This window comes from Notechis scutatus, chromosome 5 (assembly GCF_049901735.1).
Source record: "Notechis scutatus isolate UNSWTSFEM ecotype Mainland chromosome 5, rNotScu1.2, whole genome shotgun sequence".
Lineage (NCBI taxonomy): Eukaryota > Metazoa > Chordata > Lepidosauria > Squamata > Elapidae > Notechis > Notechis scutatus.
In genome coordinates, this window is record NC_142013.1 from 61,158,865 (window position 1) to 61,173,335 (window position 14,471).

The 14,471-nt window shown below is 37.5% G+C and overlaps 1 protein-coding gene across 2 annotated transcripts in view; it reads right to left on the minus strand.

Moving 5' to 3' along the window:
• CYBB (cytochrome b-245 beta chain) overlaps positions 1–14,471 on the minus strand; it is a 32,290-nt gene that overhangs the window by 14,083 nt on the left and 3,736 nt on the right. The window contains exons 3-9 of one of the 2 annotated variants that reach the window (XM_087966837.1): positions 13,850–13,883; positions 8,596–8,680; positions 7,385–7,530; positions 6,987–7,177; positions 2,443–2,572; positions 1,761–1,853; positions 1,177–1,430 (exon numbers count right to left, since the gene is read on the minus strand). In XM_087966837.1, coding sequence (XP_087822963.1) covers positions 1,177–1,430; positions 1,761–1,853; positions 2,443–2,572; positions 6,987–7,177; positions 7,385–7,530; positions 8,596–8,680; positions 13,850–13,883 — 933 coding nt within the window. Of the gene's footprint in view, positions 1–1,176; positions 1,431–1,760; positions 1,854–2,442; positions 2,573–6,986; positions 7,178–7,384; positions 7,531–8,595; positions 8,681–13,849; positions 13,961–14,471 lie in introns of both variants that reach the window. The other variant, XM_026686170.2, reaches the window with a different exon arrangement.

Consider the following 14,471-nt stretch of genomic DNA (forward strand, 5'->3'; position numbering starts at 1 on the left):
CACTCCTCTGCTCACAACAGAATACTCTATATCACCAGGCTTGAAATTTTGGGTTTGGACAACTTTGAACTATGCCGCCTATGATTAGACTTAAGCGTAGCACACAAAATTATCTGCTACACAATGTCTTAACAGTCAATGACTACTTCAGCTTCAACCACAATAATACAAGAGCACTTAACAGATACAAACTCAATGTTAACCGCTCCAAACTTGATTGAGAAAGTAGCAACAGAGTGGTCAATGCCTGGAATGCATTACCTGACTCTGTTGTTACATCCTCAAACCCTCACTCTTTTAACCTCAAACTATCCATTTTTGACCTCACCCCATTCCTAAGAGGTAAGGGGTGTACATAAGTGCACCATCGTGCCTCCCGTCCCTGTCCTCTTGTCCCCATTTATTCGTACCTATTTCCTGTATTCTTACTCATGTTTATACTTATACCTATTGTCTTGAAAGTGATTGACAAATCAAATAAATAAATAAAATCCCAAAACTTCTGCACCACTTGAATACATTGACAATGACAAAATCATTATCAGTCAGTTGTAAAAGACAGCTTTATTTGGAACAGCTTATATCCTGCAATGAAACCTTTAAGACCATCAAGCAATATCACCTGCCAATTCCAGACAACTTTCCTGCAACAGCTTACACCCCAGAGGTGGTATTCAGCAGGTTTTGACCAGTTCTGGAGAACCGATAGTGGAAATTTTGAGTAGTTTGGAGAATCTGTAAATATTACCTGAGTGGAGATTTTACACTATCCTTCCCCTGCCATGCCCACCAAGCCACGCCCACAGGACTGTTCGTAAAATTTTTTGAATCCCACCACTGTTACATCCATGATACCTTTAATTAATTCAACAACATCTGCCTGTCCCAGGTCTTTGAGAAGGACTTGATAGGTAGATAAAAATGCTAAATCCAATCTAAACATCTGGCTATCTGCAGCAAGCCAAAATAATAATTGTAATGCACTCTACTTTGAGTTCCCACTATTGAGAAACTCATCTCTTTATGTCAAGGAATATCTGATCTTTCATAGTACTAAGATTTTTTTCCATTTTGATAGTAGTGAATAGCACTGAAAGGGTCCAAACTTAATTTTATGATTGACACTTTATAACAAGTTATTTCATAGAAAATATAATCACTATTATGAGTACATACTTAGGAAGTTTCCAAGCTTCTTGGAGTTGTTCTTTGTCACAGCCACAAGCTTTAAACAAACCTTCTGTCCAGTCCCCTACAACACGTATGTGAATGCTGAAATAATCTTCTTCAGGGGCAGAAGTCAGTGTGAAAGGATGCCATTCCAGTACAGACACTTCAGGACATTTGACAAAAATGTACTGTCCAACTTCCATCTTAAAGCCTTTCTTTTTCATCTGGAGCTCAAAGGTTTGGAAAGGATGTGTGACAACCTGACACAAGAAATAAAATTCTCTGAATGCCAGAGGAAATCAAAGTTTGTCCTGAATTAACACAAGTTTGATAAAGGAAGTAACAAAAGGTATTCCAATATTTATCAAAATTTGAATGAAATTCATTCATTCAAATCATTTTGAATATCTTAATATTTCCAAATAAATATGTTAAATCCTTTAGTAATTAATTTGGAAATCTTTTCCCAGCATTGGGTCTTATTATGTGTAGGTATCTATATCTGTAAGTATCACTGATGATAAGGCAACAATAAAATGACTAACGTTTTGAGTGGCATGAGACATGTAAGACACCTTAATGACTCTTACCTTTGTAATAACCACTTTTTGCTGTGAGCGCCAAAATCTCACCAGTCTCTCACAAACATACAGAATCATAGGGCCAATGACCCATTTCCATGTCTGCCAACAGAATGAGTAAAAGCAGAATGAAGAATTGTTTTAACTTTTCTTAATAAATGTTCACACGATGCTATTCCTTGTATTCATCTAACATGGTTCAACTGAAACAATGGCTTTCAAACCATTGTCACTAAGTTCATACATGTTAAACTAAAATTAATCACTTTATGATTTAGCACGAGATGTGAACTCACTCTCTTAAATAGAAAGACTGCTGCTTTGTATATACCAGAATTTGTTCCAGTTGTGAAATCAGACATTAGCCTCTTGTACAGACAAGAAGTTCATTGTTTGCAAAAGCTTACAGTTATAGGTTAATAGGAAGTTGCATCTTTCACAAATCTCTAATTTCAGAAGTCTATTGCTGTTAAGAGAGATGTTGTCCTTTGTCTGAAACTATTCTTGAACATATCAATGAAAAGATGTTAACATCAAATACTTATAATAATGTTCATATAAGTTATGGTCTGATTGAACCCTCAACTGTTTTTCCTTTTTTCAGCAAACTCTAACATTAACATTAAAAATTCAGCAGTCTTTACAGTTGTATAGTTTTGTTTTGTTTTTAAAAGGAAGCAAGAGATCATACCATGGGAGGATTTCCAGCAAACTGTGGTTTAGGACATGAAGATATTTTCCCCCAGACTGTGTAATTTTTGGCACAATCTTTTGGTTTATGCACCCCAAAGCTCTCAGGGGTCTGCCTCCGTACAATTCTTCTGCAAAAAAAAAACAAAAAAAACAACAACCAAGCATTAGTAGCAATAATACTGATCCATTGTAAAAACATCCACAGCAATTAAACAAAAACCATGGCAGGAATATTTGCACTAATTCTGAAAACAGCATATTGATGGAATATATATTTATTGATATATATTTCCCATGATAATCACTCATCATAATTCAGACATTTGTACCAATCCATGGTATAATCATGGCATGTTAAACATGCCACATATGTTGCGGTTTATATATCATACTACATCAAAATGAACAAACATTGTGTCATAGTGCAATATGTGAACTACGAACAGTATGTTCCATTGCTTATTAAATAATTGTAATTTATGTACCTACATTTTAGCTACTTTCTAGTCCACATATATGGGCTACGTAATTTAAACAGTTGCATATTTAGAACAACAACCAATCCCATTACATATACAGGTGAAATTCAATTTTTTTTGAATATCATGCAAAAGTTCATTTATTTCAGTAATGCAACTTAAAAGGTGAAACTAATATATGAGATAGACTCATTACATGCAAAGCAAGATAGTTCAAGCTGTGATTTGTCATAATTGAGATAATTATGGCTTACAACTCATGAAAACCCCAAATCCACAATCTCAGAAAATTAGAACATTACATGCAATCAAAAAAACAAGGATTGTACATACAATATCGGACCTCTGAAAAGTATAAGCATGCATATGTACTCAGTACATATGGGCCCCTTTTGCAGCAAGTACTGCCTCAATGCGGCGTGGCATGGAAACTATCAGTCTGTGGCACTGCTGAGGTGTTATGGAAGACCAGGATGCTTCAATTGCGACCTTCAGCTCTTCTGCATTGTTCAGTCTCATGTCTCTCATCTTTCTCTTGGCAATCCCCCATAGATTCTCATAGGGGGATTCTCTATGGGGTGCAGGTCAGGCAAGTTTGCTGGCCAATCAAGCACAGTAATCCCACGGTTATTGAACTAGGTTTTGATGCTTTTGGCAGTGTGGGCAGGTGCCAAGTCCTGCTGGAAAATTAAGTCAGCATCCCCATAAAGCTCATCTGCAGAAGGAAGCATGAAGTGCTCCAAAATCCCCTGGTAGATGGTTGTGTTGACCCTGGACTTAATGAAGCACAATGGACCAACACCAGCAAATGACATGGCTCCCCAAATCAACACAGATTGTGGAAACTTCACACCGGACTTCAAGCATCTTGCAGTGTGTGCCTCTCCATTCTTCCTCCAGACTCTGGGTCCTTGGTTTCCAAATGAGACACAAAAGTTGCTCTCATCAAAAAAGAGGACTTTGGACCACTGAGCAACAGACCAGGTCTGTTTTTCTTTAGCCCAGGTAAGACGTTTCTGACGTTGTTTGTTGTTCAGGAGTGGCTTGACAAGAGGAATACATTTGAAGCCCATGTCCAGGATCTGTCTGTGTGTGGTGGCTCTTGATGCACTGACTCCAGCCTCAGTCCACTCCTTGTGAAAGTCTTTTCCTGACAATCCTCTCCAGGCTGCGGTCATCCCTGCTGCTTGTGCACCTTTTTCTTCCACACTTTTCCCTTCCACATAACTTTCTATTAATGTGCTTTGATACAGCACTTTGGGAACATCCCATTTCTTTTGCAATTACCTTTTGAGGCTGTCCCTCCTTATGGAGGGTGTCAATGATGGTTTTCTGCACAACTGTCAGGTCAGCAGTCTTTCCCATGATTGTGTTTCCCACTGAACCAGACTGAGAGACCATTTAAAGGCTCAGGAACCCTTTGCAGGTGTTATGGCTTAATTAGTTGATTAGAGTGGGACACTTTGAGCCTAGAATATTGAACCTTTTCACAATATTCTAATTTTCTGAGATTGTGGATTTGGAGTTTTCATGAGCTGTAAGCCATAATCATCTCAATTTTGACAAATCACAGCTTGAACTATCTTGTTTTCCATTTAATGAGTCTATCTCATATATTCTCGACTATGTATCTGAATGGTCAAACAAATGGCAACTTCAAATCTCAACAAATAAATGCTCTGTCTTACATATTGGCAAAAAAAATCAGAAAATAAAATACAAGCTGAATAGTCAAGAACTTGTTGATGACCCAAGCTCTGTAAAGGACCTTGGAATACTCACCTCTAATGATCTAAGTGCTAGAGCCCACTGCAACTACATAGCCAAAAAGGCATTAAGAGTTGTTAACCTAATCCTACGTAGCTTTTTCTCTGGTAATATCACACTACTAACCAGAGCATACAAAACATTTGCTAGACCAATACTCGAATACAGTTCATCAGTCTGGAACCCTCATTACGTATCTGATATTAGCACAATTGAGAAAGTCCAGAAATATTTCACAAGGAGAGTTCTCCACTCTTCTACTCGTTGTAGAATACCTTATGCCACCAGACTTGAAATTCTAGAACTAGAAAATCTTGAATTACGCCGTCTTCGGTCTGACTTAAGCATGGTATATAAAATCATACATTGCAATGTCCTACCTGTCAATGAATACTTCAGCTTCAACCATAACAACACAAGAGCACACAATAGATACAAACTCAAAGTAAACCGCACCAAACTTGATTGCAGGAAATACGACTTCAGCAACAGAGTGGTCAACGTCTGGAATACTCTATCCGACTCTGTAGTCTCTTCCCCAAACCCCAAAAACTTTAACCTTAGACTGTCTACTATTGACCTCACCCCCTTCCTAAGAGGTCTGTAGGGGGCATGCATAAGCGCACCAACGTGCCTACCGTCCCTGTCCTATTGTTTCTCTTATTCTTTTATTTTTCTTATATGTACCCATTTCATGTATTCACAACTATGTATACGCTTATACTTATTATCTTGTAAACAATTGGCAAATCAAATAAATAAAAATAAATAAAATATTAGTTTCACCTTTTAAGTTGCATTACTGAAATAAATGAACTTTTGCACAATATTTTAATTTTTTGAGTTTCACCTGTATCTTCAAGTTCAGAGTTAAAAAGCAAAACGTTATGGAAGAAGCCCATTCATATAAGCTGTTTCAGGAGTCCACATTCCGTTATTTTGAAGTATAACTATACCAGCCCCAGACTGCATGACCTATAGTCCTATATGACCTATAGTCTATATATGAAGGAACTATAGTCGAAAGCAGGGCTCCCAAACTTTTGAACACCAGGGGCTGGTTCCACAGAGAAAGGTTTTTCTGTGGACTGGAAGGGGTATGGTTTCACATGCTACCTGCATCTCGCGGATAGGGCTTCGCTTGTTTGCAAAACCCAGTTTCTGGCATGCCACAGATTGGTACCAGTGCATAAATCAGGGGTTGGGGACCCTTGGTCTAAAAACAGGTTAAAAATGATTCTATTATAGGAGCTTCCGGTTAGGGTCCCTTGGAAATGGACCAAAATCTGCGATTGTCCTCAGTTTCGGTCTGTGCTTGCTGCTGGAGGGCCCCGATCTTCCTGATTTGGGGCCGAAGCCACCCTGTAGAGGTGGCAGAGAAAGGGGAGAATGCCAGCTGAGGGAGCCACATTCCCCCTCCTCGGTGAGGCATAAAACTCCTCTCCAAAGGCAGATGCAGCGGTGGCCAAAATGGCCATCACAAAGAGGAAGATCTGACCAGACAAGAATCGTGCAGGAGCAGAGAAGGAGGACAGCTTGAGTGACTGGGCTAAGCAGGATTAACATCTGAATACAAGGTACCCTGGAGCTAAAATACTTAAGAATTCTTTGGAAAAGACTTTTAAAGCTGCGGCAAAGAAGTGGGGGGGGGGGGAGATCTGACAACGGGAAGTGGCTTTGAATTTTGAGAGAAAAGTTAGAAGAGAAAAATAGTGAAAATGATCCTGACACTAAATAGGCAAACTTAAAGCTGAAATCGAAAGTGTCAAAAGGCAAACAAGGACCTTTTTAAACTTAAAAGGCAAAAAAGAAGAAAAAGCGGAAGAAGGGAAAAAGGGGGTGGAACTTGGACATACTAAAGAGTGCCACCTGATGCTAAAAGAAATTAATGTGAACTTTTAAAAGACTTTTAAAAACTAACAAAGTAAATGAAATTTTGCTACAATCAAAGTGAAAGTGGAGCTTGGAACTTAGTATTAATTTCGGTTTAGTATAAATTAATGATTTAGTATTAATAATTATTAATATTATGTTGATAAAATACTGTTATTATATGATCCCTACTAATGAACATTATTATTATGATTAACTGTAACCAGACAACACAGTTTATATAGACATTGAAATTGTTGCTCTTTTTTACATAGTAAAAATAAAAATAAAATATTTGAAAAAAAATGATTATATTACAGACTTCAGTCATTTATTGTTCTAATAGATTGTCCTAAGAAAGCCCCTTTGATACTGTCTCTAGGCCGTTCTTGAATGTGATATCTGAATAAGTGCAAATACTTACCCAAATCCATGGATGACAAGACCAGCAAAAAAAATAACAAAGAGATGATGAATAAACCAGAATACTTCAAAGTATGATCTACGAATGGTTTTGGTAGATGATGTGATAATTAGTATTAAACACAATGTAATGATAACGCCACTGAGCCCAGCCAAAGTTGTAAATGCCACATAGAGGCCACCAATAGGGTTCTGGAAAGGAAAAATCAGGTTGATATAATCATACCAAACACATCCATTCTGACAGAGTTGCATAATTTCTCTTGCTTTAAAACCAAGAAACAATATCCCAAGAAAAAGTATTATGTTAGGGTAGCAATGATTATAAGGAAAAATAAAATCTTTCTGTATGCATGCATGAGAAACAACAATCCTCTGGTTTTTCTCCCATCTCCTTACCAAAAATCTTTTTCTCGCAAAATTCAGGTAAGTTTCACCTGACTGGTCACCCAGATCAGACAATGCAGCCTTAATGCTTCCATTTTCTTCAGTGCGTGCATCCACTAATCTTTCAACGTTAAATAAATGTGCAATTGTATGGATTGCTGGCAATAAATAAAAATAAATAAAAAGCAGGATAGAAAATACATATTAATATATTAAAGAGATAAATCAGTTTTCAAATGGTTTGTTTTTTCATATGGAAAGGGGCTTTTTTGCTAACTATTTTGAGAACTGAAACATCCCATGAAATATAAAAACAACTCTATAAGACACGTACTTTACAGATATAGGTCATTTTGTTTCTACTCAAGTTGTATACATAATTATTTTAATTACATTATTTTTCTCCTGTTGTAATGAGGTGGCTTTTTAAAATTAAACTGTGAATGGTTTTCTGCAAAATTTGAAAAAGTAGACATTTGTTTGGAAATAAATGTAAAATGTTTGGAAATAAGTATTAAATAACCCATGAAATTTGACAGCAAGTAGAATAAGTGCCTTTAATGCTGAAAGAATATGACATGACATGAAAAAGATATCTTGCTAGCACATATTCACAATAATGAAAAACTGCTAAAGCCCCAGTAAATTTGTATCAAGCTATTATGTTCTTTTTCTTTCTACTTTCTTTGAAACAAAAAGTTCACAAAGCTATTTCTTTTTAATGTTTTGTATAAGAATAGATGACCTGAGGCATCTAAAATTAAATATAGAATTATATAGAATAAACTTTTATTTAATTCATCCTCTGCGTGCTTGATAGTTGCCAATCTGAATTTCTATACTGTAATAAATCATGGCTTACTTAATCATAATTTGCTGACTATGATTGGATTTGTGCAGCAGAGAAAGCTAAAAGCCATGTTTTATAAAGCAGAATGGACAAGTTCATTCAATATCCAACTGTATTATGGTTTAGCAAATGGACTAGCACTGATGATATTACCTAAGAGTGGTAATGAAACATCTGGGGAAAAAACAACCAAGCTCAGAGAGCACCAAGGACCCCACAACTCAACCCTGAGCTACAAATATTCTCTTCTATCAGTTTAACAAATGTTTTGTCTTTTTTATTTCTCATGCCTTTCCAGAAACTTGTTTTCAGTATGAGTTTTGCTCATTAAACTGATGAGACTTTGAATAAAATAGGACTTTGGAACACCCACCAGTATGTAGTGCAATCATCCAGGCTACCAGTTTGTGAAATGTGAGGTTTCTGTCCAACTGTCTTCTGACACGCACTGAGCAACACTAGAGATTCAAAAGAAAAAGTGAAATACAACAATACTGTCTGTCTCTCCTGGTTCTCTCTTCTGAGTTTGAAGGCTATCTACCCATTCTTGGGCTGATACTGAACAATACCGCATAAAGTTTGCTGACCCCTTGCCAATTGCTACCTGCCTCCACTAAATCTATTTCAGGCCCTATCCAATGAGGAGGCCTTGACTGTGAATGTGCCTATAAAGCAACATTTATTTATTTATTTATTTATTTGTTTGATTGATTTGTCAATCGCTTACAAGATAATAGATATAAGTATAAACATGAGTAAGAATACAGGAAATAGGTATGAATAAATGGGGACAATAGAACAGGGATGGTAGGCACGATGGTGCACTTATGCACGCCCCTTACAGACCTCTTAGGAATGGGGTGAGGTCAATAGTGGTTAGTTTGAGGTTAAAGGAGTGGGGGGTTAGAGGATGTAACAACAGAGTCAGGTAGTGCATTCCAGGCATTGACCACTCTGTTACTGAAGTTGCACTTTCTGCAATCAAGTTTGAAGCAGTTAACATTGAGTTTGTATCTGTTGTCTGCTCTTGTGGTTGAAGCTGAAGTAGTCATTGACTGGTAGGACATTGTAGCAGATAATTTTGTGTGCTACGCTTAAGTCTAACCGTAGGTGGCGTAGTTCAAAGTTGTCCAAGCCCAAAATCTCAAGCCTGGTGATATAGGATATTCTGTTGCGAGCAGAGGAGTGTTGTACTCTTCTCGTGAAATACTTCTGGACTCGCTCGATTGTATTAATGTCTGATATGCAGTGTAGATTCCAGACTGATAAGCTGTGTTCGAGTATTGGTCTAGCAAAAGTTTTGTATGCTCTAGTTAGCAATTCGATATTTCTGGTGGAGAAGCTTTGTAAGATTAGATTTACAACTCTTAATTCCTTTTTGGCAATGCTGTTACAGTGAGCTCTGGTGCTTAGGTCATTTGATATGAGAACTCCAACGTCCTTGACAGAGTGAGGATCATCAACGAGGTCATATCCGCCTAGTTTGTATTTGGTGTACTGATATATGTAGGACAGAGCATTTGTTGGTTGAGATTTGGAGTTGCCAGATGTTTGACCATTCAGACATATAATCAAGGTCGCTTTGGAGGATAGTAACATTGTCAGTGGTGTTGAATAGTTTTATGTCATTCGCAAAGAGGACACAGTTGCTTATAAGGTGATAGCAAAAGTCATTTATATAGAGTATAAAGAGTGTGGGTCCTAGAACGCTGCCTTGGGGGACACTGCTGTTAACTGGAGCAGGGTTTGATATAGCGCTCCCTATTTTTACTCTTTGTTGCCTGTTTGACAGGAATGCAGTAATCCACTTATGGGGGGATCCAGAAATGCCGTAAGAGTTTAGTTTTAACAGTAGTTTGTCGTGTACCACTGAATCAAAGGCTTTGCAGAAGTCTATGTAAATTGCATCTTTAGCTTTACCCTGGCTGAGTAGAGTAGTCCATATGTTTTTGCAGTGTAGGAGTTGTAGGTTGATTAAATTGGGAAGCTTCAGCACACAATTTCAGGCAACTTCTGGTGAAGGTCGAGGTTTTAAAAGGATCTAAAAGGTGATAAGCTCTCCAGGAGCAAAAACCTTACCATCCTTGTTGGGCGCCATCTTCTTCTCCTATTCTTCTATTCTTGCCAGGGGTAAATGCCACCCAAAACCGATACACTTTCTTTCTTCTTCTCTTCCATTCTGGAGCTATCCCAACCTTTCAGCAGCTTCGGTGGCTGTTTTTCTCTTCTAGCTTTAAATTATCATTATCTACACCTCTCCTTTTTATTCATCTGGATGGACAATGGAAGTGCTAAAACAATGCACACTACAATTATGGAGTAGTTAAGGAGCAATAAATTGAAGTTTAATCTGGACAAAATGTATGTAGTGTTAATGGATGTTTTACATGTCTGGGTATATTATTTTCAATTTGCTCTGGAAAAGTTGTATTCCCTCTGAATCCACTGTTTTTATTAGGTACACAAGAGTTCCTATGGCAAAAAGTGATTTCTTGCAACTTACATTAGTGTGTATAGCCTTTACTGTGTATAGCCTTTACTGTAGCTCTGATATAGCAGTTCATACCTCGATAACTTCATATTTATACTTATTTACAATATGTTTTATATGAAGTGGCCTTGAAACTCAATTAACACAGAATACTGCATTGAGAATACTGGTGTTATAAAGATATTGTATTGATTTTATTTAATCTTCTCACTTAATTTCTAGTCACAGGTAAGACGCAAGTCATAATTGATCAGGATTTTCATCATTTGGGACCACAGTATCTAAGAATTCCTCTTTCCTTTTTTAAAAACAACAACTATATTTTAAGGCTGAAAGATAAAAACTAACAAGAACTAATAATAAGAAAAAGAGCAGAAGAAAAAAAGAGTAAAGAAACAGAGAGAGACAACAGAAGTGCAACAAAATAAAAAATAAACAGAAATACAAAAAAGAGAGAATGACTTCTTACTTCTTTTACAACAGATATACAATATATCACAGAAGTGAGTACACCCCCTCACATTTTGTAAATATTTAAGTATATCTTTTCATGTGACAAGAAGAAATGACACTTGGCTACAATGTAAAGTAGTCAGTATACAGCTTGTATAACAGTGTAAATGAGCTACCCTCTCAAAATAATGTTTAAACCATTAATGTTTAAACTTCTGGCAACAAAAGTGAGTACACCCCTAAGTGATAATGGCCAAATGGGGCCCAAAGTGTCAATATTTTGTGTGGCCACCATTATTTTCCAGCACTGCCTTATAACCCTCTTGGCCATAGAGTTCACCAGAGCTTCACAGGAGTCCTCTTCCACTCCTCCATGATGATGTCATGGAGCTGGTGGATGTTAGAGACCTTGCGCACCTCCACCTTCCATTTCAGGATGCCCCAGATGCTCAATAGGGTTTAGGTCTGGAGATATGCTTGGCCAGTCCATTACCTTTACCCTCAGCTTCTTTAGCAAGGCAGTTGTCATTTTGGAGGTGTGTTTGGGGTCATTATGTTGAAATACTGCCCTGTGGCCCAGTCTCCGAAGGGAGGGGATCATGCTCTGCTTCAGTATGTCACATGTTGGCATTCATGATTCCCTCAATGAACTGTAACTCCCCAGTGCCAGCAGCACTCATTGGTATATCTTGTTTCTCTTTACCTTCCTTCTTCAATAAGCTCTTCCAACATTCAGCTGAGCTCTATGTTTGGTTTGGTTTAGGATAATTTTAAATTAGGACCAGTCTGTGCTTATCCTTAGTTTGCTTTTTGCACTTCTTTGCAGTGTTCCCTGACCTGGCATTCTTCAGATATATTGATTTCAATTTCCAGAATTCACCAGACAGTGTTCAGAGAATTTTGGAAGTTGAAATCCACATTTCTAGAAATGCACAGCTTGGAGAATACTGGTTTTTCCCTTACAATCAATGAGGTATGAGGAAATAATACTTTTAAACGTTGGAAAAACAAGTCAGAACAAACTATTTAAGTCTGATTGTCAGCCTCAAGATATCTTCACCCCTCTCTATTCTTTATTTGCTGCTATCTATTCTTTATTTGCTGTTATGCCATTTTCTCTTTCGGCTGCCATGAAACGGTGGGAGGGGGGAAACTTGGAAGGGAAGAAGGCAGGAGGTGTTTTGCATTCCTTTGCTGGGTTAAGAAGGGGAGGGGGGATTCTTTTCTTTAACTTTCCATTTCTTCGCTAGCCTCTGTCCTTTTCTGCGCATCTGCGAACTTTTATCAAAATATGTCAAGGTCACTGACAGTAGCCTCATCATCACCTGGAGATGACCACATGATCCTATTCAGAAGTTTTAATTGGAAGAATAACTTGATCTTTGGAGGGGGGGAGCAATTCTATCCTTTTATATATGTGTTTTGCCCGCCAGTTTTTTAGTTTCGGAATTGGTTCTGTTGCTACCACATCATCTTCCAGTAAAAGAATAATTCTGCTCTACACCATGGAGTCTGAGTATTTCTTTCTTGGGATTTAGAGGGAGCACAGTCTGACACTGATCATACTCAGCGGTGGGATTCAAATTTCTTAACAACTGGTTCTGTGGGCATGGCCTAATTTGTGGTTGTGGCTTGATGGCCATGTGACTGGCTGGACGTGGCTTGTATATAAATATTATAAATATTTACGTAAATATTTAATTTTTTAATTAAAAAAGCAACTTTTACCCAAAATCAGGCAAGGCAGGCAGACAGGTTGAGTTGCTCACAGAATCACAGATTCACTCAGAGATCTACCATTCTGCAATCTGCTACCTGAGTCTGACACATAAAATTTGCTTGCAAGCAAACTCATAAAATTAACTCACCATGTATGTAAATATTGATTTTTTTTGTTAAAAAAGAGCAACTTTTACCCAAAATCAGGCCAAGCAGGCAGGCAGATTGAATTGCTCACAGAATCACAGATTCACTCAGATCTATTATTCTGCAATCTACTACCTGAGTCTGCACTGAAAAATAGAAGCTTCAGTCCTAAGGAAGGTTCAGCTCTGCTTTTAGATTAGCTAGAAAGCAAGAAATCCAACAGCAGAACAGCTGATGGTCAAGGGAGAAAAAAAAGGTAAAATAGCAACTTACCAAATACAGGCAAGTTGAATGGCGTGCATGCCAGGTAAGGAGTGAGTGGGCAGGGTGGGAAGGGGAGGGGCCGGCCAGTGGCACAATTTGCCAATTCTCTGAACTGCGCAGAATCATAACAACCGGTTCTATTGAACCGGTCTGACCAGGTAGAATCAAATCCCTGATCATACTGCTTGTATTTAAGACTAACTAGTTAGTTTATGAATTGTTTAGAAAATCATGACTAAAACAAACCATAGCTTAGTATGCATGAATAAACCTATTTTTTAGCTTTATGTCTTTATTGTTGATTTACCACATTGATTAAGAAAATCCTGGCTTATATGATGTTTGATCCAGTCAGTAACTGGGTGGGCATAAGAGTCCTTTTCAATGAATTTCAGCTGTGCAAAGAAGTCAGAACCATGTTCAGTGAAAGTTCACTCACTATCACAATATTTGTATTAATAATAGGTAATTTACAAGATTAAAAGAACAGAAGACAACCCTCATTTGCTTAGGATTATTATTATTTTTTTCATTAAAAATAGTAAATACTTACTGCACTTGAGCCTCTGAGAAAGGAAAGCAGATTTCTACACACAGGAAGCAGAATTAATAGGCAGTTGAAATTCAGACATGCTGCAGGTGCCCGGGCCAATGCCAAATAAGGCTAAACATCAGACAATGGATCAAAATTAACCAAGCAATATCATTTAAGGATACATCGAAACAGAACTAAAAACCCTAATGGGTTGGGTTTCCTGCACAGAAGGGAGAATCAACATTAAAATTATATAGGGACTATGGGTGTTGTCGAGCTATTCTAGCAGACCTGGCCAATACGATTAATAGAAAGGGATGCTGGGAATTGTAATTTAGCAACATCTGAAAAGCCATGAGTTTTTGGGGAGCCATTTACAAAAACCTATTGCAATATATTTGAATATGAAGAGAATATGAAAAGAGGATTAAGTCTGAAATAAATACTAACTGCAAACTAATGTATACCAAGAAACTTTGCATAGTTGGCATAACATAGACTAACTGAAGGTCACAATATTGGTTCTAAGAGACAAAGTGAAATTATTGAAATTCAAAGTTTCTATGGAGGCAAGACTAACACCTCAGCTTATTTTAAATGATCCTATGGATGACCATCTTGTCCAGAAGAAAGGTTATCA